The sequence below is a fragment of the Narcine bancroftii genome, chromosome 5, assembly GCF_036971445.1.
Source record: "Narcine bancroftii isolate sNarBan1 chromosome 5, sNarBan1.hap1, whole genome shotgun sequence".
Lineage (NCBI taxonomy): Eukaryota > Metazoa > Chordata > Chondrichthyes > Torpediniformes > Narcinidae > Narcine > Narcine bancroftii.
In genome coordinates this window covers 52,041,792-52,067,337 of record NC_091473.1, presented here as the reverse complement: position 1 = coordinate 52,067,337, position 25,546 = coordinate 52,041,792, and the positions used below count along the sequence as shown (strand labels likewise).

At 46.7% G+C, this 25,546-nt stretch overlaps 2 protein-coding genes across 13 annotated transcripts in view; one reads left to right on the top strand and one right to left on the bottom strand.

The window, feature by feature from the left end:
• Window positions 1-207: 207 nt before the first annotated feature.
• LOC138763386 (carbohydrate sulfotransferase 11-like) overlaps window positions 208-25,546 on the bottom strand; it is a 97,920-nt gene continuing 72,581 nt past the window's right edge. The window contains exon 2 of the mRNA XM_069937462.1: window positions 208-2,665. Within this exon, the coding sequence (XP_069793563.1) occupies window positions 1,614-2,612 (999 nt within the window). The 5' untranslated portion in view covers window positions 2,613-2,665 and the 3' untranslated portion in view covers window positions 208-1,613. The remainder of the gene's footprint in view (window positions 2,666-25,546) is intronic.
• LOC138763385 (solute carrier family 41 member 1) overlaps window positions 7,663-25,546 on the top strand; it is a 31,916-nt gene continuing 14,032 nt past the window's right edge. The window contains exons 1-3 of one of the 12 annotated variants that reach the window (XM_069937452.1): window positions 7,663-7,728; window positions 20,108-20,350; window positions 23,922-24,005. In XM_069937452.1, coding sequence (XP_069793553.1) covers window positions 20,114-20,350; window positions 23,922-24,005 — 321 coding nt within the window. In that variant the 5' untranslated portion in view covers window positions 7,663-7,728; window positions 20,108-20,113. Of the gene's footprint in view, window positions 7,729-15,368; window positions 15,966-18,800; window positions 18,882-20,107; window positions 20,351-23,473; window positions 23,662-23,921; window positions 24,006-24,967; window positions 25,365-25,546 lie in introns of those variants that run through there. The other 11 variants (XM_069937457.1, XM_069937448.1, XM_069937447.1 and 8 more) reach the window with 11 other exon arrangements.

Sequence of the window (25,546 nt, the reverse complement as noted above, 5' to 3'; positions counted from 1 at the left end):
TATCTCCCACTGCCCCCTTTTTGGTGGTAAATCAATGCCATCCCTTTATTATTGATTATGCAAAAGTTACACGTCCTACATTAGTCTATAATTCAGGCTATTCACACAAAACATAAGTTACAAACTGAAGCATGATCATCTCTGTTGATTGTCGCCGATTTCTTTGGGACTCTATAATTATTTAAATAGAAAACACAGCGCGGGAGATCGTTTCAGAAGAGTTTATTGACAAGGTTAACCTTGGAGAGTCCACAACAGAGACTCTGCCCGTATTAGGCAGGGAACAAGCTTTTATAACCCAAAACAAATAAGTCTTTAATCAATTGCTATAGGATATGTACTCCCTCTCGAACAGTACGGTTACAAGACAGATTGAAAAGCAGGAAACGAACAAGGACGCATCCTTATCACATTCCAACAACTTTGTGTGAGTTACTCCCTCACCCTCTTCTGTCTTGGCGTCTACTTGATTAAAGTCATGTTCCCTTCCACAGTTCCCTCCTTGTAGATCAAAGATCTACACCACGAAGGAAGCATCTTCTTTGTCCTGGCGATTGGATATGGCCTCTTGATACACTCATCACTGTACCCTTTTTATTGTCTCGTTAACCTGTCCCATGAATGTGCGCACTCTAACCCACATGCAAATGATCACCGTAAGTAAGGCCACTAGGGTCGCGAACATAATCACAACAGGGTGCCATGAAAGGTGTAGGGTGGGCGAGGCTCTGGGTGACCATCCCTTAAAAATGCCCCACCAGTGATAGACACTAAGTTGCGTGACCTGGACGGCTATTCGCACCAGTTGTCCCTCCTTGTAAGTCAGGTCAACCTGAGCTTGGCTTAAGGTGCGGCCTAGTTTCTGAAGCATTACGGTGATTTGCTCATTTTCTTTTAGCATCTGCTGCAACTGGCTATAATTCACCGTCGGCCCGAGTAAGGGGACAAGATGGGCAGTTCTATCTTCACTAACCTGTGTCATAGAACCTATGCGCAAAAGATGATTCTCCATAGGGATATGGATTGTGTAGACCTTTTCTAAACAACCATGAACAGGGGGAGAGAGTGTCTTTTGGCTATTCACAATTATCTCCAAATGCCTGTACATACATACTTCATGGAATCGTACCTCCAATACAACGGTCCAGTTTACAGCCACTAGCAGCCAAGTGCACGTGCCCTCTGAATGTCTCATAGTGCACGGGTCATACAGAGCAAAATGTAGTGGACATAGCATCCCATCAGACCATTGGGCACAAGACTGTCCGGACTGTATGCGACTTTCCTCCTCTACCCAGGTTCCGTGGAATATTGGCTCCCTGAATTGGGCTCCGAACAGTTGGGGGATTGGCACAAACTGGCACCAGGTGGATGCATTCTGTCCCTTCACCAGCTGCATGGTGACATTGCATCCCCTACGGTCACAGCGTGTATGCTGCGGGTCTGGGTGGAGCCAATACTGCATCAGGTTAAACATAACTTTCCAAGTTGCCGTATGGTGAGACAATACCTTTCTTTCTAGTTCTGCCCATAGTAACTGAATCAAGATCTCTGTGAGCACACATCTAGTATAGTTGTGCACCACCCTGGTTTCCCCAAAGACATTTCCTATCTCAGCCATCAGTCGAGCGGTATGGATCCATGTTCGCATTTGGGCCCAATATCCCAATTCTATCTCCTCCTGCACTGTTTCCCCATGCATTTCTGATTCTGATTCCTTCCCCAACCTTAGTCCCTACCTTCTGTATCTTATTCTGTAGTGTCTCAATATCTGCAACATTCAATATTCCCATTCCAGTCCCTACGCCTCCCAGGACTCCTTCTACTAGTCCCCATTTACGATGGTGTTTACTCACCTTTAGTCCAGGGTAGACATTCTGGCAGGCTCTAGTATTGTCTGGGGTATCATACCATATATAGAGGGTGAAGTTTATAAGCGGGGACGACTGCAGCACCTTCTGGCAAGTCTCAAAGCGGCGATGTAAGTATCCGCCCTGGGTATCTATGGGTGTGGGGAGTGTTGGTGTGTCTGCAGGGGAGCTAGTGGCTGTCCTTGTGGATAGGAGGTTTATGGTTACTGCTGTGGGGCCCACCATTGTTGGTACTGGGGCTAAGTCCTCATCCTCTCGGTAAAAGGCATAAGCATAATTCGTGTCAAGCAGTCCCTTTTTGCATTTCCCAATCCATCGGAATAGGTTGGGGAAAACATTTCCTCCTCGCCACGCTTTGCACCAGTAGGGATCTGCTTGCTGTTGATGCCACCATTCATTCAGCTCCAGGGGGCTCAAGGGTCTAAAGGTCATTGTAAGGTTCCCGGTTTTGTATTGGAGAGGTCTTATTGTTAGTTCTGGTGACGCCCCGCACCCCAGGAACCCTGACTGATCCCCATTCCAGATGATTCTACAATACATAGTGGAATTGTCCCAGCACCCCTTAGCGTCAGGGTTCTCCTTGGGAAAGATCTCGACTGTCTCCTCTGTGGTTACTTCTGTCAATCCCCCCATTAACAGCCCCAATATCTTGATTGTTGTCCTTGCAAGCATCGCCTTTGTCTGTATCATCTTCCTGGAATGGCTTACACCAGGTTGTGTGGATCCAGCCATCCAGTGCATTTAACTTTAAGGCAGTTCTTGTGACTAGGAGGACTTGGTAGGGTCCTTTCCACCTAGGGGAGAAATAAACAGTCGTGAGTACTTTCACCATGACCTGATCTCCCGGTAAAAATGGGTGGGTGTTTTCCTCCAGCCATGGTCCCTGGGCAGCTTTCATCTTATCATACATTCGAAGGGTAGCCTCACACAACCCCTGGGCATATCCTAGGGTGCTTTCCTGTATCCAAACCTTGGTAACCTCTTCCGGCATCATAGGAGGTCTTATTCCCGTGCTCATAGGACGCCCCATCAGAGCCTCCTGTGGTGTCAATTTTGTATTCCGATTTGCCTGACTGCATAGGGCGTATAGTACTATAGGCAAGGCTTCTGGCCAGGGTAGTCCTGTCTCGCCACACGTTCTTTCCAATTCCCTTTTTACTCCTCCATTTAATCTCTCCACCATACCAGAAGATTGAGGCTGATACAGTACATGGAATTTCCAGTCTATGCCCATTATTTCACTTACTGCAGTCATTATCTTCCACATGAAGTGGGAGCCTCGGTCACTATTTATTCCCCATGGGATTCCATACCGGGGAATCAATTCTTTCATCAGAATCTTAGCTACTGTCTGAGCGTCATCCCGTTTTGTCGGGTACGCTTCTATCCATCATGTGAACGTGTCGACAATCACTAATAGATATTTAAACCCTCTACAAGCTGGCATGTGGGCAAAGTCAATCTGCAAATTCTCAAATGGGGTGTGAGCAGGGGGAAGTTTATCCAATTTGGCAGGCAAGCACCCCCAATTGTTTTGCTGACAGATCAGACAGTTTCTCACCTGCCGTTCTATGTTGGTAGAGATTCCAGGTGCAAACCAAAATTGCTTTATGTTATGTAGCATTCCTGCCTTTTCCAAATGGGCTTGTCCGTGTGCTAACTGCACTATAGGCCAATACAGGCTTCTTGGACACACCACTTGTCTATCGTTGCTTTTCCATATGCCTTTGACCATCTGGCATCTGTGGATTTCCCACGTACGCCGTTCTTGGGCAGAAACCCCCTCCTGTGCAGTTTTCAATTCTAATTCCTGTATCATTTAGTATTGCTCGGGAGTGTTGACTCATCGCTTGAGGATCATAGGTAACATGGGGTTCTGTTGACTGGTGACTAATTTGGCCTCCATGTTGGCCCGCTCATTTCCCCTTGACACAGGATCGTTCTGATTGGTGTGAGCCTGACATATAACAATTGCCAACTCTGCCGGGAGTTGGATGGCTTCTAATAGCCTCTCTATCATTTCCGCATGTCTTATCCCCTTCCCACTGGCTGTAATGAACCCTCTATTTTTCCATATCTGGCCAAAATTGTGGGTCACCCCAAAAGCATACTGAGAATCAGTATAGATATTTGCTCTTTTTCCGTCTGCCAATACACACGCTCGAGTTAAGGCGAACAGTTCCGCCATTTGTGCAGTGGTGCCTTCCAGTAGGGCATATGCTTCGATAGTTTAATCATCATTCACTATGGCATACCCCGCATATAGCACCTCGTCCCGGGGGCGGTGTGAAGACCCATCAATGTATAAGGTGATATCTGCTTCTATTGGGTCAGTCTTTAGGTCAGGTCTTGGGCTGGTCGCAAGCTCGGTCAGTGCCATGCAGTAATGTCCTTCGTGGTCTTCCTCTTCTGGGCAGGGTTGTAAAAGCCCGATCTTTTGTAAGTGTAATTAGGTCGGGATAACAGTACCACCTCATATCCTGTCCTTCGGGCTGTGGTGAAATGCTGTCAATGTCAAGTTGAGCAGCAGTAGTATGGTGTGATCTGTGACCACTGTGCATGGCCAATCCTACACCAGCAATACCGATTTTTCTACTATCTCTGCCGTGGCGGCCACTGCCCGCAGACACAGGGGCATCCCTATTACCATTAATGAGAGTTTGATGGAGTAGTGGGCTACAGGCGTCTTCCCTCCTCCGTACTGTTGCACCAGCACTCCACAAGCAAATCCATTCTTCTCCGCTACGTATAGCGTGAAGGGTTTCTCATAATTAGGGAGGCCCAGAGCAAGGGCTTGACTCAGAGCCTGTTTAAGATTCAGAAAGGCTTGTTCTCTTTCCTTCATCCACTGCACTTCCTCCAGTTCTCCCTTCACAGTCGCTGCTCTTAGTGCTGCGTCCATTTCTCGATATTCTGGTATCCACTGTCTGCAGTATCCCACCATGCCCAGGAATGCCAGGATTCCCTTTTTAGTGGTTGGTTTGCTTATCTGGCATACAGCTGCTATCCTTTCTGGGCCCATTCTTCACTCTCCTCCTGTAAAATATATCGCAAATATTTTACTTTCTTCTGGCAGAATTGCATTTTCTGCATGGAGACACAGCGGCTCCCTCACCCTCTTCTGTCTTGGCGTCTACTTTATTAAAGTCATGTTCCTTTTCACATTGATACCTTCAAACCCTTGGGGAGCCAACCATTCCCAGAGACCCTCCAAACTGCCCATGAGCATTGAATGCTCCTTCTCCAGGGATACACGGGTACACAACTGTCCTCAGAAAAGCGGCAGGCAGTCAGTCTGAGCTGAAACCCTTGAATGTCCTCTGCCTTGATCCATAGATGGCCATCTTGGCCAAGCTCAGAACGAGATTGATGAGTGCAACCCTCGATCGGCCCTCCCTCCTCTGTACTGGGTGCCCAACGATCAGGAGTGCGGGGCTGAAATGCAGCCAGAACTTGAGGAGCAACCCCTTCAAGCATGTGAGCAGCAGCTGCACCCTCACACACTCCACATCTCCTGAAACACGCTGATGTGACTGACGTCTGGTGAGACAATTGACTCAATTCATGACTAGACTCACCACCTTTGGATTTTATAAGCAAATTGTGGATTTCCCATCCATTTTCATACTTGCTATAATGGCTGAGGTGCCATCACTCCCCATCATTACCTTTGTACATTTTCCAACTGTGATAGAAGTAGACAGAAGTCTGCAGAAGCTGTGATTGAAGTAAAAACTCAGCATGTCAAATAACGCGCTTCATATAGCAAAGATAAAGATGTATAACCAACGTTTTGGGCCTGAGCCCTTCATCAAGGGACGAGCAAAATGTCAGCAGGTGCCTGAATAAAATGGTGAAGGGAGGGGCAGGGGAGGAGCACAGGCCCATAGGCAATAGGTAATAGGTGGATAAGGGAAGGAGGGCACAAGGGAGAATAGGGGTAGGGGATGGAGAGCTGGAGGAATGGAGACAGAGAGGGAGAATGGGGAGTGGTCTAGCAGAAACTAGAGGTCGATGTTAATGCCAACCAGATATTAGGTGTTGCTCCTCCAATTACGGATGGCCTTGATTTGGCAGAGCACGAGGCCATAGACAGACATGTCGGGACAGAAGAGGGCCCAGAATTGAAATGGTTAATGACTGGGAAATTCCTGCCATTGATACAGATAGTGCAAAGGTGCTCAGTGCAGCCATCTCCCAGTCTGTGACTAGTCTCTCCAATGTAGAGAATGCCACTGGATGCAGTCAATTGATTCCCTCAGATTCACATGTGTTGCCCCGAATGCTGATAAGGGACGATGTGTGGACAAGTGTGGCACTTTCTGGTGCCAGGGGAAGGTGTCAAGGGGGTGATTAGTGGGAAGGGATGAGTGAATGAGGGAGTTACAAAGGGAGCGGTCCCTATGGAAGGCAGGGAGGGGAAGGTATTTCCTCTGGTGGGATCATATTGTAGGTGACGGAAATTGCGTTAGATAATGTTAAATATGGAGGTTGGTGTGGTGGAAGGTGAGGACAAGGGGATCCTGTTTTTTTTGCATCGAGGGGCAGATTTGCAGGAAATGGAGGACTCGTGGGTAAAAGCTTAGTTGATGATGGTCGAGGGGAAGGCTTTTTTTGAAGAAGGAGGACATCTCGGATGATCTAGACTGGAAGACTTTGTCTTGAGAGCAGATATGACACAGATGGGGAATTGAGAAAAAAGAATAGAATCCTTGCAGGGTACTGGGTGTGAAGAAGTGTAGTCAAGGTAGTTGTGGGAGTTGGTAGGTTTGTAAAAAGTGTCTCTGTAAGGCTTGTCTCCCAAGAAAGGAGAGAGTTTCACTGGAGATGGACCAAGTGAATTTGAAGTCATGATGAAAGTTAGCAGCAAAGAGAATAAAGTTGATAAGTAAAGTCACTGGCTCAACGAGACTCCTTTAAGACCAGGAACTTTCAGAAGACAGGTCTGGCATGTTTACGAGAAAATAAACAAACTAGACCACCGTATTAAGCAATAGACAACAACAGGAGAGGGCAGTCTAACTCAGTCCTCCACAGAGCAGCCTCCCTCCCTCCCACATCGAAACGAGAGATGTGAATCCTTTTTCTGGGTAATGAAATAGCAGAGTGATGAACAGAAATCCCTGGATGCGATCTGACCGTCGAACTATTCAGTGGTGAACCAGCAGTGGAGTCACCAATGTTAAACTTTTAGTGAGCAAATTAGACGAAAGATAATAATCCTGTGGTGGAGTAAATCCACCCTGACAAACTGCCGGCTAATTGTTTAAACTGAATAGTTGGAAACAGCAGAGCTTTACTCAAAAGCAGCAGATTTCTTCTCAACAAGAAGGCTGCCTGAGTGGTGACACACTACGCACACAAAGCTCCCTTTTGATTCAAATCCTACTTCAGCCGTTTAATCATCCTCCGTTTTCCTGGCAGTGCAGCCCATGATTTGAGCAGCACCACTCCCACGGTGTGACACTCATTCAGCCACCACCAAACACCACCCCCCCCCCCCCCCCCCCCCCACCGTGCTTGCTCACACAGGCTCATTGGTGGTAAGCTGTTCAACACAGAGCTGGTGTACCTCTCCACCCGACCTGACCCCAAACAGGAACAAGGGAATCCTGATCCCATAGACCGTCGACTGAGACAAGAGAAAGGGGCTCCTCGAAACACCCGTCACCTGAGCCCACTGCATGGATTCCCAACCTGCCAACGAGGCAGAAATCTGAATCCTAAAGCTGTCAAAAATAGCCTGTCCGACCAACAGTCATGCTCACTGTGGGACTGGAGAGATCCTGACGACTTGAGGAGAGTACCTTGCAGAAATCCTTCAAAAACGTATTTGAACTCTTTGATTTGCTTTAAGGTTAGTACTTTGTCGGTACAGGTTGCTTCTCACTTGCATCTTGGAACAGTGTTTCACCTCTGGTTACACAACACTGACCCTCTATATACATGTAAAGGCCTATTTCATTGATAAAGAGAGGGTCAGTGTCATGGTGTTATTTGTGTTCCACCAGTTCAGTTTAATTTTTTTAATTTTGAGATACAGCACAGTATCTCAGGTCTTTCTGGCCCATGAGCCTACACTGCCCAAATATACCCGTGCGGCCAAATAACTTTCCAACCTCATACAGTCCCTGGAAAGTATATAAGTGCTTATTGGTACAATATGCATATATACTGACATTTTTAGTTTGTTGTAACCATGCAGGTACATTAGATCCATCACAAAATGCCAAGAGAGAAAGAGATGATAAATAGAAAAGGATCTTTGGCTTGGCTTCGTGGACGAAGATTTATGGAGGGGGGTAAAAGTCCACGTCAGCTGCAGGCTCGTTTGTGGCTGACAAGTCCGATGCGGGACAGGCAGACACGGTTGCAGCGGCTGCAGGGGAAAATTGGTGGGTTGGGGTTGGGTGTTGGGTTTTTCCTCCTTTGCCTTTTGTCAGTGAGGTAGGCTCTGCGGTCTTCTTCAAAGGAGGTTGCTGCCCGCCAAACTGTGAGGCGCCAAGATGCACGGTTTGAGGCGATATCAGCCCACTGGCGGTGGTCAATGTGGCAGGCACCAAGAGATTTCTTTAGGCAGTCCTTGTACCTTTTCTTTGGTGCACCTCTGTCACGGTGGCCAGTGGAGAGCTCGCCATATAACACGATCTTGGGAAGGCGATGGTCCTCCATTCTGGAGACGTGACCCACCCAGCGCAGCTGGATCTTCAGCAGCGTGGACTCGATGCTGTCGACCTCTGCCATCTCAAGTACTTTGACGTTAGGGATGAAAGCGCTCCAATGGATGTTGAGGATGGAGCGGAGACAACGCTGGTGGAAGCGTTCTAGGAGCCGTAGGTGATGCCGGTAGAGGACCCATGATTCGGAGCCGAACAGGAGTGTGGGTATGACAACGGCTCTGTATACGCTTATCTTTGTGAGGTTTTTCAGTTGGTTGTTTTTCCAGACTCTTTTGTGTAGTCTTCCAAAGGCGCTATTTGCCTTGGCGAGTCTGTTGTCTATCTCATTGTCGATCCTTGCATCTGATGAAATGGTGCAGCTGAGATAGGTAAACTGGTTGACCGTTTTGAGTTTTGTGTGCCCGATGGAGATGTGGGGGGGCTGGTAGTCATGGTGGGGAGCTGGCTGATGGAGGACCTCAGTTTTCTTCAGGCTGACTTCCAGGCCAAACATTTTGGCAGTTTCCGCAAAGCAGGACGTCAAGCGTTGAAGAGCTGGCTCTGAATGGGCAACTAAAGCGGCATCGTCTGCAAAGAGTAGTTCACGGACAAGTTTCTCTTGTGTCTTGGTGTGAGCTTGCAGGCGCCTCAGATTGAAGAGACTGCCATCCGTGCGGTACCGGATGTAAACAGCGTCTTCATTGTTGGGGTCTTTCATGGCTTGGTTCAGCATCATGCTGAAGAAGATTGAAAAGAGGGTTGGTGCGAGAACACAGCCTTGCTTCACGCCATTGTTAATGGAGAAGGGTTCAGAGAGCTCATTGCTGTATCTGACCCGACCTTGTTGGTTTTCGTGCAGTTGGATAATCATGTTGAGGAACTTTGGGGGACATCCGATGCGCTCTAGTATTTGCCAAAGCCCTTTCCTGCTCACGGTGTCGAAGGCTTTGGTGAGGTCAACAAAGGTGATGTAGAGTCCTTTGTTTTGTTCTCTGCACTTTTCTTGGAGCTGTCTGAGGGCAAAGACCATGTCAGTAGTTCCTCTGTTTGCGCGAAAGCCGCACTGTGATTCTGGGAGAATATTCTCGGCGACACTAGGTATTATTCTATTTAGTAGAATCCTAGCGAAGATTTTGCCTGCAATGGAGAGCAGCGTGATTCCCCTGTAGAAAAGGATAAACTGTAATTAAAACACAATCCTGGAGAAACTCACCAGATCAAACAATGCACTTTGTATAGAAAAGATAAAGATCTTTTGGGTTTGAGCCTTTCATGAAGGTATGGACAAAATGTGGGCGGGGGCTCAAACAAATGGTGGGAGGGGAGGAGCACAGTCCCACAGGCAGGAGGGTAATAGTTGGATAAAAGAGGGAGGACACACCAGCAAACAAGGGGAGGGGGTTGGCTCTGTGAATGGAGAGGGAAGGGAGTAGAGAGCTGAAGGAAAAAAGATGGAGAGATGAAGAAGAGAGAGGAAGAATGGGGAGTAGGCGAGCAGGAACCAGAGAAGACAACATTAAAGCCATCCGGCTGGAGAGTGGTGAGATGGAGAATTAGGTGTTGCTCCTCCAATTTACGGGTGGCCTTGGTTTGACAGTACATGAAGCCATGGAAAGAAAGGTCAGCCCAGGAGTTGGGTGCAGAATTGAAATGGGAGATCCCTGTCACTGATGCAAAGGTGCTCAGCGAAAAGATCTCCCAGTCTGTGATGTAGAGAAGGTCACAACAGGAGCACCAGATGCAGTAGATAACTCCTGCAAATACACAAATGAAGTGTTGCTTCACTTGGTCTGCTTAGGGCCCCAAATAGTGGTGTGGGCACAAATGGCACCTGTAGAAGTTTGATGGAGTATTTGACGACTTGCCAAATTTCCTCTGACTCCTTACAAAGTAGAGGCATCGATGTGCCTTCTTCATGGTTTACTTGATGTGCTGGCTCCAGGAGAGGTTCGCTGATATATGGGCAACATACCAATGGCAAGTCAGCTTACACATAATACAAAGGTAGTGGAAGAATTAAACAAAAGTATGGGGGATAGTGTCACATAAACAAATATGCAGGTGATAGTTTAAGGAGGAGTCCACTCAGGGGTTTGAGGACAACAGGATTGGAACAGTCACAGAGGGAGTGCAGCAGACTGGATGAAGGGATGGTGGGTTCAGCGTAGGACATAGGCTGAGTCAGTTGGGACAGTGCTCTGTGGAGATGAGGAAGGAGAGACCTCATTGAAACGTACAATGTTCTCACAGGTTTTTTTAAAAAACAGAAATGATGGAGGAACTCAGCAAATCTCAGAGCATCCATAGAAGGTAATGTCTGGACTCTGCAAGACCTGCTGAGTTTTTACTCCAACCACAGCATCTGCGGACCTTAGTACTTCAGTTCTCACAGGATTGCAGCTTAATATTCCGGGCATCTGTTACTTTAGACACTATAGAACCGGATGGGGGGTGGAGAGGGGGTGGGGGGGTGGATGAAAGGAGGCGGAGTGGTATTGCTGTCAGGGACAGACCAGAGGGCTTGTCCACTGAGGCTCTGTAGGTGAAGCTGAGGAACAGGAAAGGTACAACCACACTCAAGGCTTTGTATTATAGACCGCCCAATAGTCAACGAGAATTGGAGGAGCAAATCTGTAGAGATAGCAGACAGCTGCAGAAAATAGAAGTTTGTGATAGTAGATTTTAATTTTCCACAAATTGACTGGGACTCCCAAACTGTGAAAGGGCTATATGGCTTGGTGTTTGTTAAATGTGTTCAGGGAAGTTTTCTACATCAATATATAGAGGTGCCAACTAGAGAGAGTGCAATACTGGATCTCCTTTTAGGGAATGAGACAGGACAGGTGAAAGAAGTATGTGCAGGGGAACATTTTGGTCCCAGTGATCATAATGTCATTAGGTTCATTATGGAGAAGTATAGGTCTAGGCCTCGGGTTGAGATTCTAAATTGGAGAAAAGCCAATTTTGAGGAAATAAGAAAGGATCTAGAATGTGTGGATTGAGATAAATTGTTTTCGGGCAAGAATGTGCAAGGTAAGTGGAGGACCTTCAAAGGTGAAATTTTGAGAGTACAGAATTTGTATGTTCCTGTCAGGATCAAAGGCATAGGGAACCTTGGGTTTTGAGGAATATTGGGGATCAAGTTCGGAAGAAGAGTGAGGTGTATAACAGCAGCATGGAGTAATTGAGGTATTTAAGGAGTATTAAAAAATGCAAGAAAACCTCAAGAAAGAAACCAGGAAGGTTAAAAGAAGACATGAGGTTGCTTTGGGTTTCTACAGGTATATTAAGAGTAAAAGGATAGGGAAAAAATTGATCTCTTTGAAGATCAGAGTGGTCGATTTTGGATGGACCCAGAAGAGATGGTGGAGATCTTAAATGTTTTTTTTAATCACTATTCAATCAGGAAAAGGGCAGCGTCATGGGAAATAAAGAACCTATACAGATTAAAAAGGAGAAAGTTATTGCTGCCTTGAAGCAAATAAGGGTAGATAAATCCCCAGGCCCTGACAAGATATTCCCTTGAACCTTGAGGGAGGCTAGTGTAGAAATTGCAGGGGCTCTGGCAGGAATATTTCAAAGGTCTCCAGCCATAGGTGAAGTGCCTGAGGATTGGAGGGTAGCTCACATTGTTCCGTTGTTTAAAAAAGACTCCAAAGTAACCCTTGAAATTTAAAACTGGTCAACCTGACGTCAGTAGTAGGTAACTTATTGGAAAGTGTTCCAAGAGATTCGATAGATAATTATTTGGATAGCCAGAAACTGATTGTGGATATTCAACATGGCTTTGTGTGTGGTAGGTCATGTTTAAATCAACGTTATAGAGTTTTCTGAGGAGGCTACCAGGAAAATTGACGAAGGAAAGGCTGTGGATGTTGTCCACATGGAATTTAGTAAGGCCTTTGACAAGGTCCCACATGGAAAGTTTAGCGAGGAAAGTTCAGATACTAAGTATTCATGGTGAAGTAGTGAACTGGATTCAACAATGGCTGGATGGGAGAAGCCAGAGTGTGGTGATGGATGTTTGCTTCTTAGACTGAAGGCCTGTGATGAGTGGGTTGCCTCAGGGATCAGTGTTGGGACTATTGTTGTTTCTCATCTATATCAATGATCTGGATGATAATGTGGTAAATTGAATCAGCAAGTTTGTAGATGACACTAAGTTTGGAGGCTTTGTGGACAGCAAAGAAGGTTTTCAAAGCTTGCAGTGGGATCTGGACCAATTGGAAAAATTAGCTTAAAAATGGCAGATGGAATTTAATGCAGACAAGTGTGAGATGTTGCATTTTAGAAGGGCAAATCAAGAAAGGACATACAGGGTAAATGGTAGAGCACTGAGGAGTGAAGTAGAACAGAGGATCTGGGAATACAGATATATAATTCCCAAAAAGTGGCATCACAGGTGAATCGGTTTGTAAAGAGAGCTTTTGGCATATTGGCCTTCATTAATCAAAGTATTGAGTAGAGGAGTTGGGATGTTATGGTAAAGTTGTATAGACGTTGGTGAGGCCAAATTTGGAGTATTGTGTCCAGTTTTAGTCATAAGATAGAAAGAGTGCAGAGAAAGTTTACTAAGATGTTGCCTGGATTTCAGAAACGGAGTTACAGGGAACAGGTTAGAACTTTATTCCCTGGATCGTAGAAGAATAAGGGGAGATTTGATAGAGCTATTTATAATTATGAAGGGATGGACAAAGTAAATGTAGATAGGCTTTTTCTACTAAGGGTAGATGAGATACAAACCAAAGGACATGACTTAAGATGAAAGGGAAAGGTTTAGGGGGAACATGAAGGGGATCTTCACAAACACAGAGTGGTTGGAATGTGGAATGAGCTGCCAGCTCAAGAAGTGAATGCAGGTTCAATTTTAACATTTAATAAGAATTTGGACATACATGTATGGGAGAAATATGAGGGCTATGGACTGGGTGCAGGTCAGTGAGACGTGGCAAAAAAATGGTTTGGCCAAAGGGTCCTGTTTCTGTGCTATAAGGTTCTATTGTTCTATGGCAGTGACATTGCTTTCATTTCCTGACCTACCACTCCCATCAATCACTTAACTTCATGAGGCAGACTATTATCCAATTTGATCATTCCACTCTTGGCCTCTGGCCCGGAGAGGACAGCTCAGGAATCAACTCTATTAAAATGAATATATTACCTAAATTTTTATATCTTTTTCAGACTTTTCATAATTTTATTCCTGTCTTTTTTTTATTCCTTTGACTCAATCTTATCTTGAATAAACATCCTTGCCTAAATAAAGTCCATTTACAAAAACATAAAGAATGGAGGTTTAACGTTACCAAACTTTAGGTTTCATTATTAGGCAGTCAATATACAAAACCTTATGTTTTGATTATATTATATTAACCGTGAAGACTGTCCAATATGGATATCTCTGGAATCTAATTCTGTTGCAAAATATTCCCTCAATTCTCTTCCTATATCTCTAAATAAATTAATGAATAATCCAGTGGTTAAACATACGTTGAGGATATGGATATAATTTAGAAAATATTTTAGTGTAATTATATTTTTTCTCTCTCTAGTCCTATTTGTTCTAATTATTTCTTTAAACCTTCCAAGATTGATGCAACTCATAAAGAATAGTTTAAATTGGACATAAAATGTTCTAAAGATTTATTTGTCGAGGGGAGTCTTGCTTCCTTTGAACAACTTTCAGTGAAATACAGTCTACCAAATATTCATTTTTAATACTTTATTTATAAATTTTTAGCCACAATATAATTACGTTACATTCAATTGTAAATTATTTCAAAAGAAATTATATATGTGGTATATATCCTCCCATCCCCCTCAATCCACCCTCCCAACACCCCCACCCCTAAGAAAGAAAAAAAGAAAAGAAAAACCAGAGAATGCCATAGTCTATTGGATGTTACCAAGAAGTGAGGTCTTCATATGTGCAAACCAACATGTAAATATGGGCACCACATTTTGTGAAAAACATCTTATTTATCTCACAGATTATAAGTAATTTTCTCTAATGGTATACAGCTACCAAGTTCTGCATGCCATCTTTCCATGCTTAAATCTATTTCTGACTTCCATGATAGTGTTATACATTTCCTAGAAACTGCTAAAGCAATTAACACAAATTCAATCTGATAAATATCTAATTTTACTTTTGTTCTTATAGCCTTAATATTACTATGTAGCATGTTGTGAGCGAGCACAGCAAAGAGACTGAGACAACAGGCTGTGAGCTCTAGTATCACAACTGATTTTATTTGAATTTCGCGCTGCAGCCTTTAAGCCTTGCCTCATTCCGCCTCTGACATTCCAACGTTTGCGTCCCGATGACACAAGCGCTTACACGACCTTTGAGCCTGGACCGGAAGAGACAGTCCAGTTTACCCCGCCGACTGCATATGACAAGCGGAGTCAGTTCGCCGCTAGAAGAATGTGTATCACCTCACAACACCCCCCACCCCCCCCCCCCCCACCCAGAACTGGCACCGATGTCCTTGTGGGAGTAGCGTGCTGTTTTGGCAGCCAATCTCTACACGCTGGTGAGGGAGACTGTACTGGTTGGATCAAGTCCACATGCACTAGCTTTAAATGGTCCAGCGTGAATATCTCCTCCCTACCCCCAATGTCAAAGGTGAAAATTGATGCGTTTTGTTGTTGCACCCTTTATGGACCCTCATATGGTTGTTGAAGGGGAGCTCTGTGTGTGCCCCTGCGCATGAACACAGCAGGACAAGTCTGGGAGGTAGTTGCAGGGTGGTTGGCTGTGTCACAATGGCAGGGATGATGCAATGGAGCATCATTGTCATGCAGCACGGCGGCGTCAGGGTCATGCTTGGTTGCTAGGGGAAGGAATTGACCAGGCATTGCGATGGTCTCTCCATAGACTAGTTCAGCCGAGAAGGTCCCGAGGTCATTCTTGGGTGCTGTGCAAATGCCTAGGAGAACCCAGGGCAGCTCATCTACCCAGTTTGGTTTGCCAAGGCATGCCATCAATGCCAATTTGTGATGGTGGTGGAAACACTCCACTAGTCCATTGGCTTGAGGGTGATAGGCTGTGGTACGATGCAGCTGGGTGCCTAGGAGTCTGAAGAGTTGTATCCACAGGGTGGAGGTGAATTGTGCCCCCCGGTCAATCATAACCTCTGCCAGGACACTGAAACAGGAGACTCAGGTGGAGAGGAAAGCCCTGGCGCATGTTTCTATGGAGGTGTCTGGGATGGGTATGGCCTCGGGCCAGCAAGTGAATCTGTCTATCATTGTGAGTAAGTAGCGAGATCCTCAGGAGACAGACAGGGGCCCGACTATGTCCAGATGGATGTGATGGAACCTTCGGCTTGATCCATCGAAGTGCTATCACCGAAACGTATAGGAATCCATCTTTTTACGAAGGTTCGGATGGTGGTGTTATCGGCAGTCTGAATAGAAGGTCTCGAGCATGGTAGGGGGAATGATCCTAATCTCTGTCCCCGTGTCCACCAGGAACTTGCAGCCTGAGATACTGTCCCAGACGTGGAGAAGGCTATTTGGTCAGCCAGCCACCACAGCCACTAATGGTGGATGGCCACATCGTTTCCCAGGAACGAAGATGGCTGGCGGCATTTGCGGGCGGATGCCCCCCAATGCTGGTGATAGAAACACCATTTGGGATTGGGCTTCTTCATCCTCTGAAGTGTGGAGCCTGCTCATGTGGTGGGCGTTTTCCTCAGTGGTGGCCACAAAACACAGTGGATGAACTCTATGGCTTTGTGTTTTGAATGGTAGAAAACATCCGCCTGCGCCGCAACTTTGCGTGGGTCGCTGAAGTCGGCATCGGTCAAGAGGAGCCTGATTTCCTCAGGCATCTGCTCGAGGAATGCCTGCTCAAATGTGAGGCAGGGCTTGTGCCCTTCTGCCAGCATGAGCATCTCGTCCATGAGGGCAGAGGGGGGTCCTATCACCCAAGCCATCTAAGTGCAGGAACCTGCTCACACCGTGAGAGGCCGTACATGCTAATGAGGAGGCTTACAGAGCCATGTATACCTTCCCCAGGCGGCGCCTGAATTAGGTCATCAATTCATGAGGTGGCAACCTGGTCAAGTGAGCTGATGACGTAGAAGTATCTTGTCAAATTGGAGGTTATCTGTTTGATCTGGAACTTGGCCCCCACTTGGCCAAACCAAGTGCAGGGCCTGTTCATCCAGAAAGTCGGCAGCTTCAATGCAACAGCACCTAAAGCTCCTCGTTCCATTGTTTCAAGTCTTCAGGACGTGGAGACTCAATGGGGTCACCAATGTAGCACGTTGTGAACAAGCGCATTGACGAGACTGAGACAATAGGCTGTGAGCTCCAGTATCACAACTGACTTTATTTGAATCTCGCACTGCAGCCTTTAAGCCTTACCTTGTTCCGCCCCTGACATTCCGACACTTGCGTCCCGATGACACAAGCGCGTATGTGACCTTCCAGCCTGGATTGGAATAGACGGTCCAGTGACACCATCCTTTCCATGGTTGCGCCACCAACCACGCATGACAAATGGGGCCAGTTCGCCGCTACAAGAATGTGCGTCTCCACAACTCAATAAAAATAACATTGGGTCCTGTGGGAATTTGACCCCTGTAATTCGTTCCAAAAAAAATTACCTACCTCTAACCAAAATTGTCTAACTTTAGGGCATTTCCAAGTTGAATGGGAAAAAATGTTCCAACCTCAGATCTCATCTATTTAATTTTTTTTCATTATCTGCAGATTAGAGATTTTTTATGATCTCAATTACATACATTTCCTAAGAGGACTGATAAGAATTTAAATGATGTAATTTTTAATTTACAACCTATCTCTAGTGGTTCAATATCTAACATTTTTGATATGTTGTTGGGAATAAGAGAGGCTCCCTCAGACAACATTTAAAAAAAGCCTGGGAACTTGGAATTTTCAAATTGGTTAATATCTCTTCTTTATGTGCCTCCCACTCTCTCCTGCAATTTAAAGTAGTCTATGGGGCTCATATGTCCAAAGTCAAACTTTCTTGTTTTTATGTGGATGTGTCTCCTTGTTGTGATAAATGCAACAATGGAGATACTTCATTCATTCAAATGTTTTGGATATGCCAGAGTCTTGAGAAATATTGGATTGAAGTATTTCAAACTTTCTCTGCACTTTTTAAAGTTAATTTTTAACCAAATCCCTTAACTGCTTTATTTGGTATTGTTGGAGAGTGACATAACTTTAACAAATCTGAGTGCATGTATCAGCTTTTATTTCTCTTATGGCTAGGTGGGTGGTGTTGCTCAGATGGAGGGACGTTACCCTGCCTACTCATGCTCAATGGCTATATGAAGTCATGTCATGTTTAAACTTAGAGAAGATTAGATGCTCAATCTCTGATTTGAATGTAAATTTTCAAGCACTGTGGGGATCCTTTTTGAATTACTTTTATAATCTTTGATTTGGTATGAAGGTAAAAATGTTGACTTATGATAAGAATTCTGTCTTTTGTTTTGAACAAACAGCTTATTTCTTGATAGTGAATTTAGATTTTCCTTTTTTATTTTTAATAAAAATAACATAATACCAATACAATATAATTGGTTTGATTAAAATGTGGGGTACCTTGGATGAAATGATATGTGTAATGTATCTTTTTGAACTTTATGTACTTTGGATTTTTGGATGTGAACTTTAAATTTTAATTAAAATATTTAAAATGAAAAAGTAATGTTATATGGTTCTCTGGACTGCATGCAGGAAAGCTGCTCCCCCAGCTGAGGGACTCCAACCAGAATAGCAGTGGTTGGTTGTTAAAGGGTTTTGAAATGGGGGAAGATTTCTTCACTCAGAAGGAGGTGACTCTGTGGAATTCCCTGGTCAAGAAGACTGTGATCATTAAAGTGAATGGAATCCACTTTCTGACCTTGCAGGAATCCCAATGTTCGCTGGTTCTGAATTCCCTTTCAACTGGACGGATGGCTTGTTCCTGATGTGGCAGATCGATGGGGATGGTTTATGTGGATATTTTCTGGATTTTAAAATAAAGGATAGGGGCAAGCAGAGAGGCTGGTCAAATGCGTGGGACCCCACATCTCAAGACTGGGACAAGAGAACTAGGGGAGAAAGGGAGAGGGGAGAGATGGACGAGGAGGGGAGGGAGAGACCCTTCAGGCACTAGTGGAAGGAGAAGCAGGGAGTGGAAGGAGGAGAGCGAGGGTGGGAAGGAGGGAGGAGAGGGGTGAAGACCCTTCAGGAACAAGGTGAGAAGAGGGAAAAGGGAGACGGAACCCCCTCCCCTCCCCTCCGGAACCAGGATAGGAACCGTCCCGCACGGGAGACGGAGACGGAAGGGGCGGGGGGGACGGGACTGTTCCTGGAACCGAAGGTCAGAAAGAAGTTTCGTCAAACTTTTGGAACTCTCGGCAACAGCTGGACCTCCCCTGTCGTTCATTTACCCACCCCGCGGCCTCTCATCTCCCCGGGACACCACCCCCAGCCCCGTGGTTCCCGTCCGTCCTCCCATCTGTTCACATCACCCCTCCCTTCCCTCTACCCTTCTCTCCCCCTTCCCTCTACCCTTCTCTCCCCTTTCCCTGTACCCTTCTCTCCCCCTTCCCTCTACCCCTCCCCCTTCCCTCTACCCTTCTCTCCCCTTCCCTCTACCCTTCTCTCCCCCTTCCCTCTACCCTTCTTTTCCCTCCCTACCCTCTACCCTTCTCTCCCCTCCCTCCCTCTCCTCTACCCTCTCCCTTCCCTTCTCCTCCTCCATTCTCCTCCCTCTCCCCTCCCCTCAGCCCTTCTCTTCCCCATGCTCCCTTCTCCCAACCCTCCTCTCTCTCCAGCTGACTTCCTCCTCTACACACCCTTCCCTCCATTCGACTGACTCCTCACCCCTCCACCTCCCACCTACCATCCATGCACGTCCCTTTCTACCCATCCCTCCTCCCCATTAGTTCTCCACCCTATACCACCTTGCATACTCCATATTCAAGTCCAACCCCTCGCCCCCACTTCTCAACCCCCTCACTCCTTTAGTGCATACCGTTGGAGAGATTCCCAATCCATTTTCGCTCTGCCCTAACCACTTCTGCACCTCTCCCCTGCCACTCCTCTCCTTCCCCCCGTGCCCCTCTCCTTTCCCCTTCCACACCTCTCCCACCCTTCTTACCCCACATCCCTTTCCTTTCTCCCTGCACCCCTCTCCTTTTCCCCTTTCTGCCCCTCTCCTTTTCCCCCCTCTGCCCCCCCACCTCTTCTCCTTTCCACCTCCCCCTACTCTCAATCCTACCTTCACTAAACCCTTCCCTCATACCTCCCTATTACCCCAGTCTCCTCACCCCTCCTGCTTTCTCCTTGGCCTTTCACTTCCCCCTTCCTCCCTGCCGCCGCTTATTGACAGGTCCTGTGTGTACAGACCCTTCCAACGTTGTTGGGTTAGCTGAGATTTGGTGCATGGAGTATCAGGACCAGCCTCAAGTTAGCTGTTTGCCCCCAGTGACGCGAGACACCCCTGCCCGAGGGACAAAAGTGCAGTGGGCAGGGATGTGGGGTATGTTTTGTAGGCCCATAGAGGTTCAATCCTGACTCCATTGATTGTTCATTATGTTGAAGGCCAAAATGGAAGCTGTGACGACTCCGAGGAGGAGAATGTTGAAGGATGAGGACCAGCCCCAGATTCAACTTGGAGACACATCCACACATCAGAGAGTTGGCAGTACTGCTCAGGATAGATCTGAGTGGAAGCAGGAGGAGGTGGCAGAGACATCCTGGAAGATCTGTGCCCAGGTCCTCCCACCATATCTGCTGGCCGGATTGGGGATGGTTCTGGCAGGGTTCGTTCTCAACATCATCCAGGTCAGTCAGTCCACACACCCCAGTTACTGACCCCCAATCTAATGGTGATGAGTTAATTGTCATACACATTGTACATATGCACCAAAATTCTTACTTGTTGCAGCTGAACAGATATTTTGAATTAAAAAACTTACAAAACAGCTAAAATACTACTACAATCTAAACTCAATTGAATTAAAAAGAGACAATAAGTGCATAAGGTGGATGATATTCACAGTTATTCTCATGCAAAAAAAGACAACAATAGTGCAGACAATTTTCTTGAGTGTTGGACCAGTCCCTGATTTAGTGCAACAAGAGAATGAAAAGTCTGAGAATGTTGGAATGAGACTATTCTTGAATCTAGAGGTGCTGGTCTTCTGCCTGAAGGTAGCTGTGAGAAGAGGTTGTGACCAGGATGATGGGGGTCCTTTATGATGTTGGCTGCCTTCTTGAGGCAGCACGTCACATAGATGCACTCAATGGATAGGAGGTCAGAGCCTGTGATGGACCTGGCTATGTTTGTTACCTTCTACATTACTGACCACTCATGTATTCAAACCAGGCTGCGATGCAATCAGTCAGAGTACACCTGTAGAAGATGGATTGAGTATTCAACAACATGCCAAATTTCCTCAGACTTCATTGAAAGTTAAAGTGTTGGTTTGTCTTCACGGTTGTCTATGAGATAAATGTGATTTTATTGTCATTAAGTTATACAGCACAGAAACTGGCCCTTCGGCCCTACTCGTACATGCCGACCAAATTTTCTACCTGAGTTACTCCATTTGTCTGCATTCACTCATATCCCATCAAGCCTTCCCTGTCCACGTACTTGTACAAATTACTTTTAAATTTTGAAACAGTCCCCGGCTCTATCACCCTCCAACATCCCGTTCCATGGACCCACCGCCCTCAAGTCCCTTTTAAATCACTCCCCTCTCTTGTTAAACCCCTGCCCCTAGTTTTAGACACCCCTACCCTGGGGAAATGCCTGCGACCATTCACCATACTTCTCATGGTTTTATAAACCTTTACAAGATCCTCCCTTCACCCCCCAATTTTCCAGAGGTCAACAGTCCCATCCTATCCAGCCTCTCTTTATAACCCCAGCCCTCCAATCCCTGCAGGTTCCTTGAAAATATTTTTTTGGGGATTCTGGAGATTTAAATTAATTTTTTTTAAATTTAGACATACAGCACTGTTACAAGCCAATTCGGCCCTACAAGTCCGTCCCACCCAATTTACACCCCATTAACCACTCCGGTACATTTTTGAAGGGTGGGGAAAACCGGAGCCCCTGGAGAAAACCTACACAGACACAGGAAAAACGTACAAACTCCTTACAGTCAGCACGGGATTCAAACCCTGGTCTGATCCCGATCACTGGCCCTGTAAAGGCGTTGCACTAACCGCTGCATTGCACCAACCACTACGCCAACCATGCCACCCACAATGTTAGTGGTGAATGGAGAGATATTATTCCCATGGGTCAAGGAGTGTGGAAGTAGAGTTGGACAATTGAGGATTCAAGAGTTTGGAAACATCTCTACCCTGAGTGTGTCCTATGTCTGCTTCCGCAGTAGGAGCTGTTATTAACTCCACATCTGATTTCGAAGGGTTGCTCCCAGTGAAACGGTCAAGGATTTTTAAGGCTCGGAATTCAGATCACTACGAAAAGTATAAGTACAACTTGCAGAAGGCTATCTCTGCAACAAAGAGGCAATTCCTGAGGAAGCTAGAGACAAAGACAGATACACACCAACTATGGCAGGGTGAACACCATAGATGACTGTGATGCTTCATTACGCAATGAGTTGAACACCTTCTGCGCCTTTTTTGAGAAAGGAAACTTAACAGTCCCTACAATCATCCCTGCAAAGGCTGAGGACTCTGTGATATCTGTCTCTGAGGCCGATGTCAGAACATCATTCAAGAGGGTGAACCCTCGCACGGCATTAGACCTGACAGCATACCTGGCACAGTACTGAAAATCTGTACTAACAACTAGCTGGAGTGTTCATGGACTTTTTCAACCTCACATTCAGAAGTTCCCACCTACTTCAAAAGTGGCCAAGAAGAGCAGTGTGAGCTGCCTCAACAACTGTCACCCAGTAGTACTAATACCTACTGTGAGATTATTCATGGCCAGAATTAACATGTACCTGAGCAAAGATCTGGACCCACTGACATTCAATTATCGTCACAACCACTCCACAGCAGATGCAATATCGCTGGGTCTCCACTCAGCTCTGGATCACTTCAAAAACATCAACTCGTACATACGGCTACTCTTCATGGGCTACAGCTCAGGCTTCAATACCATTGTTCCCTCGGTGCTGGTCAAGAAGCAACAAACTCTGGGCCTCTGCACCCCACCTCTGCAACTGGATCTTTGACTTTCTCAATGGAAGACCACAGTCAGTATGAATTGGAAACAATGTCTCCTCCTCATTGATTATCAACACAGGTACACCCCATGAATGCGTGCTTAGCACTGCTCTTCTCGTTTTACACCCATGACTTTGTAGCCAGGCACAATTCCAATGCCATCTACAAGTTTGCCGATAACATCACGGTTGTCAAGCGAACAGGAGGGAGATGGATCCAGTCACACCTGGCAGTTGGACCCTTTCATAATTTTACGTTTTGATAAGATTTATACTCATTCTTCTGAATTCTAGCAAGTATAGTCCCATACAACTTTTGAAATGCTGTTATTAAGATTGTTATATTCATTTATTTCAGTCTATACCATAATTCCACCTGTGTCTTGTTTCAATCACACACCTTTTGGTACAAGTTGTAACTTAACTCGGCCCTAATTCAGCCAGGCAAGCACAGATAGCATAACATTCAGCACAATGTAGGACAGCGCCAGGGTTTGAATGCAGCGCTGTCCATAAGGAGTTTGTAAATTGTCCACATGGGTTTTCCCTGATGCTCCAGTTTCCTCCCACGTTCCAAAGATGAATGGGGTTGAGAGGTTAATTGGGTGTTAATTGTACAGCACGTGGTTCAAGGGCCGAAAATATTGTTAAAAGTTTTTGAAGCTCTCTAACCAATCAACTGCCTGCCCTCCTGTGATGTCACTGATTTTTGTATGAATTGCCATGACAATGAGGTTTCCCCTGGGTTCTGCTCCCACTCGATCCCTCCAGTGTGTGTATACCGCTGCATCATTCAGCCCTGTGGGATGTTGAAGGGGTCCATTGCCTTCGGGCTGCTCCCTGCTCACAGGTGATACCTCATGGAGTGGGGCAGGTCCCTTGGAAGACTGTTCCTTCTCTCACTACCTGCTGCAGGCCTGGTCTGGCCACCATGTCTTTCAGGTACCAGCTGCCCTCATCAGTGGCTGTGTTAGTAAACCAATTAGAATGACACCTCTTGCTGCTTTCAGTGATGACAGCAGAGAGATACCGGAGGCTCAAACACTGTCTCATTGCGTCTGCTGTTAGAGATGAGCAAAAAGAGTACCTGACAAAGGGCCCCGGCCCAAAACATTGGTTAACCTGTACTTCTTACGAGACCTGTTGAGTTTCTGCAGCATGCATGCGTGTTCTCACTGGGTCTGCACTTTGTGTTGTTGCAGCATTATCTCTGTCCTTCAGTGGGCCACGGGACTGATGGTGACTGTGGAGGGGGACACGTGGCGGTGAGGTTACAGGCGGTGGAGGTGAATACTTCAGCTGGGGCTGGTCCACACTACTTCCTGCTGTGGGCTGCCAGATCTGTTGTGAGTGGGACCCAGTTAGTAGAGGCCAGTGTACAACCCAGGGGACCCAATGGAATGGCTCTGTATTGTACAGTGAAGCGCATCTTCAGTCGATATTGTCTCTGCCCTGGTCCATCCCACCAAGTCTCTATGTTTACATGCTGCACCGGGGGAAGCCTTTTCACTGATGCTGAGCTCCTGGAAAATTCAAGTTCCCACATCAGTCATGGTCACTTCCACCCATGCCATCACAGTCAGGCGCATCGGAGATCGGTGAGGTCGAGCTCCAGTAGTGTCAGTCACTCACTGCCTGTCACAGACTCTGATGGGCCACTCCATCCTTCTGCACTTTGCCAGCTTGATCAGCAGGGGAGGGGGCTATGCTACTAGCACCCCCTCCCAGTGACGGACAGTGAATCCCCACCCGGAAGACTTCCTGCACCCAGCGCTTCGTCCAACATAGGAGCTCTGAGGCGAACAGCAGAGGATGGGGTTCTTTCCCCATGCTTCATCTAATACCATGAGACATCACAGGATCTGCACTCCCTCCCACCTGTGCATCCCCCTCTAGGCAGATTTGGCCAGGGTCCAGAGTGCTGGCTGTGTCCCACAGCTCTGCTGTTTTGTGACATTGCTGCACTGACCTAGGCATGAGGATGCAGAGCAAGCATAGAGCTGCCATTCCCTGCCTCTTGGCTCAGGCCGACGACAGCTGATACAGTTATCTGCAGCAGAGGCTTCACCCCTTAGCTCAGTGGGAATCTCTGAGTCACTGAGAGGCAGCTCGTGAGCAGGAGGAATAAGTGATCACAGTCTGTGGGTTTTGACGCATCTGAAGTCTGCCCTGTGAGACAGAGAAAGAGAGAGAGGGAAAGGCTTCAGCTTAATTTCTGTGTGACTCATCAGATCTTCTGGCTTTCCAGTGAGGAACCAAGGTGACCCTGGAGTTGGTGGACAGGACAGGAACAGTTTACCCGAGGCTGCCATGAGCTTTTAATTGCCTGTTTTGGGGTAGGGGAAGCTGTGTGCAGGAGACTCAGTGTCTGCCAGCAGTGAAGTTCTCCTGGTTTGTCGCTGGTGACCATGCGCTAGCTCCCTCTCAAAGCTCAGGGAGGTGTGCCGGCCATGGTGGTCACTCAGGTGAAGTTGGAGCTATGGTTCTGGGAGCAGAGAGTGCGTCGATTCACCTGCAGCTATGGCAGGTTCCCACCAGGCCTTCGACCGGAGGGATCCTTCACCGTGGCACGCCAGGCGTTACTGCCCTACCTGTTGGCCGGACTTGGGATGGTGACAGCGGGTCTCGTCTTCGACACTGTGCAAGTGGGTATTCCTGCAGAGTGTGCTCAGTCCATGGGAAAATCAGGCTCTCACAGCTCCAGGGAGCTTATTAAGTTGTCCAATTAAAGTGGACACTCCCGGTGGGGGGGTAGCGTAAGGAGGATTTAGAGCTGGAGTATTGACTTGGAAATCAGTGGGTGGGGTGGACACAGGGATCCAAACCT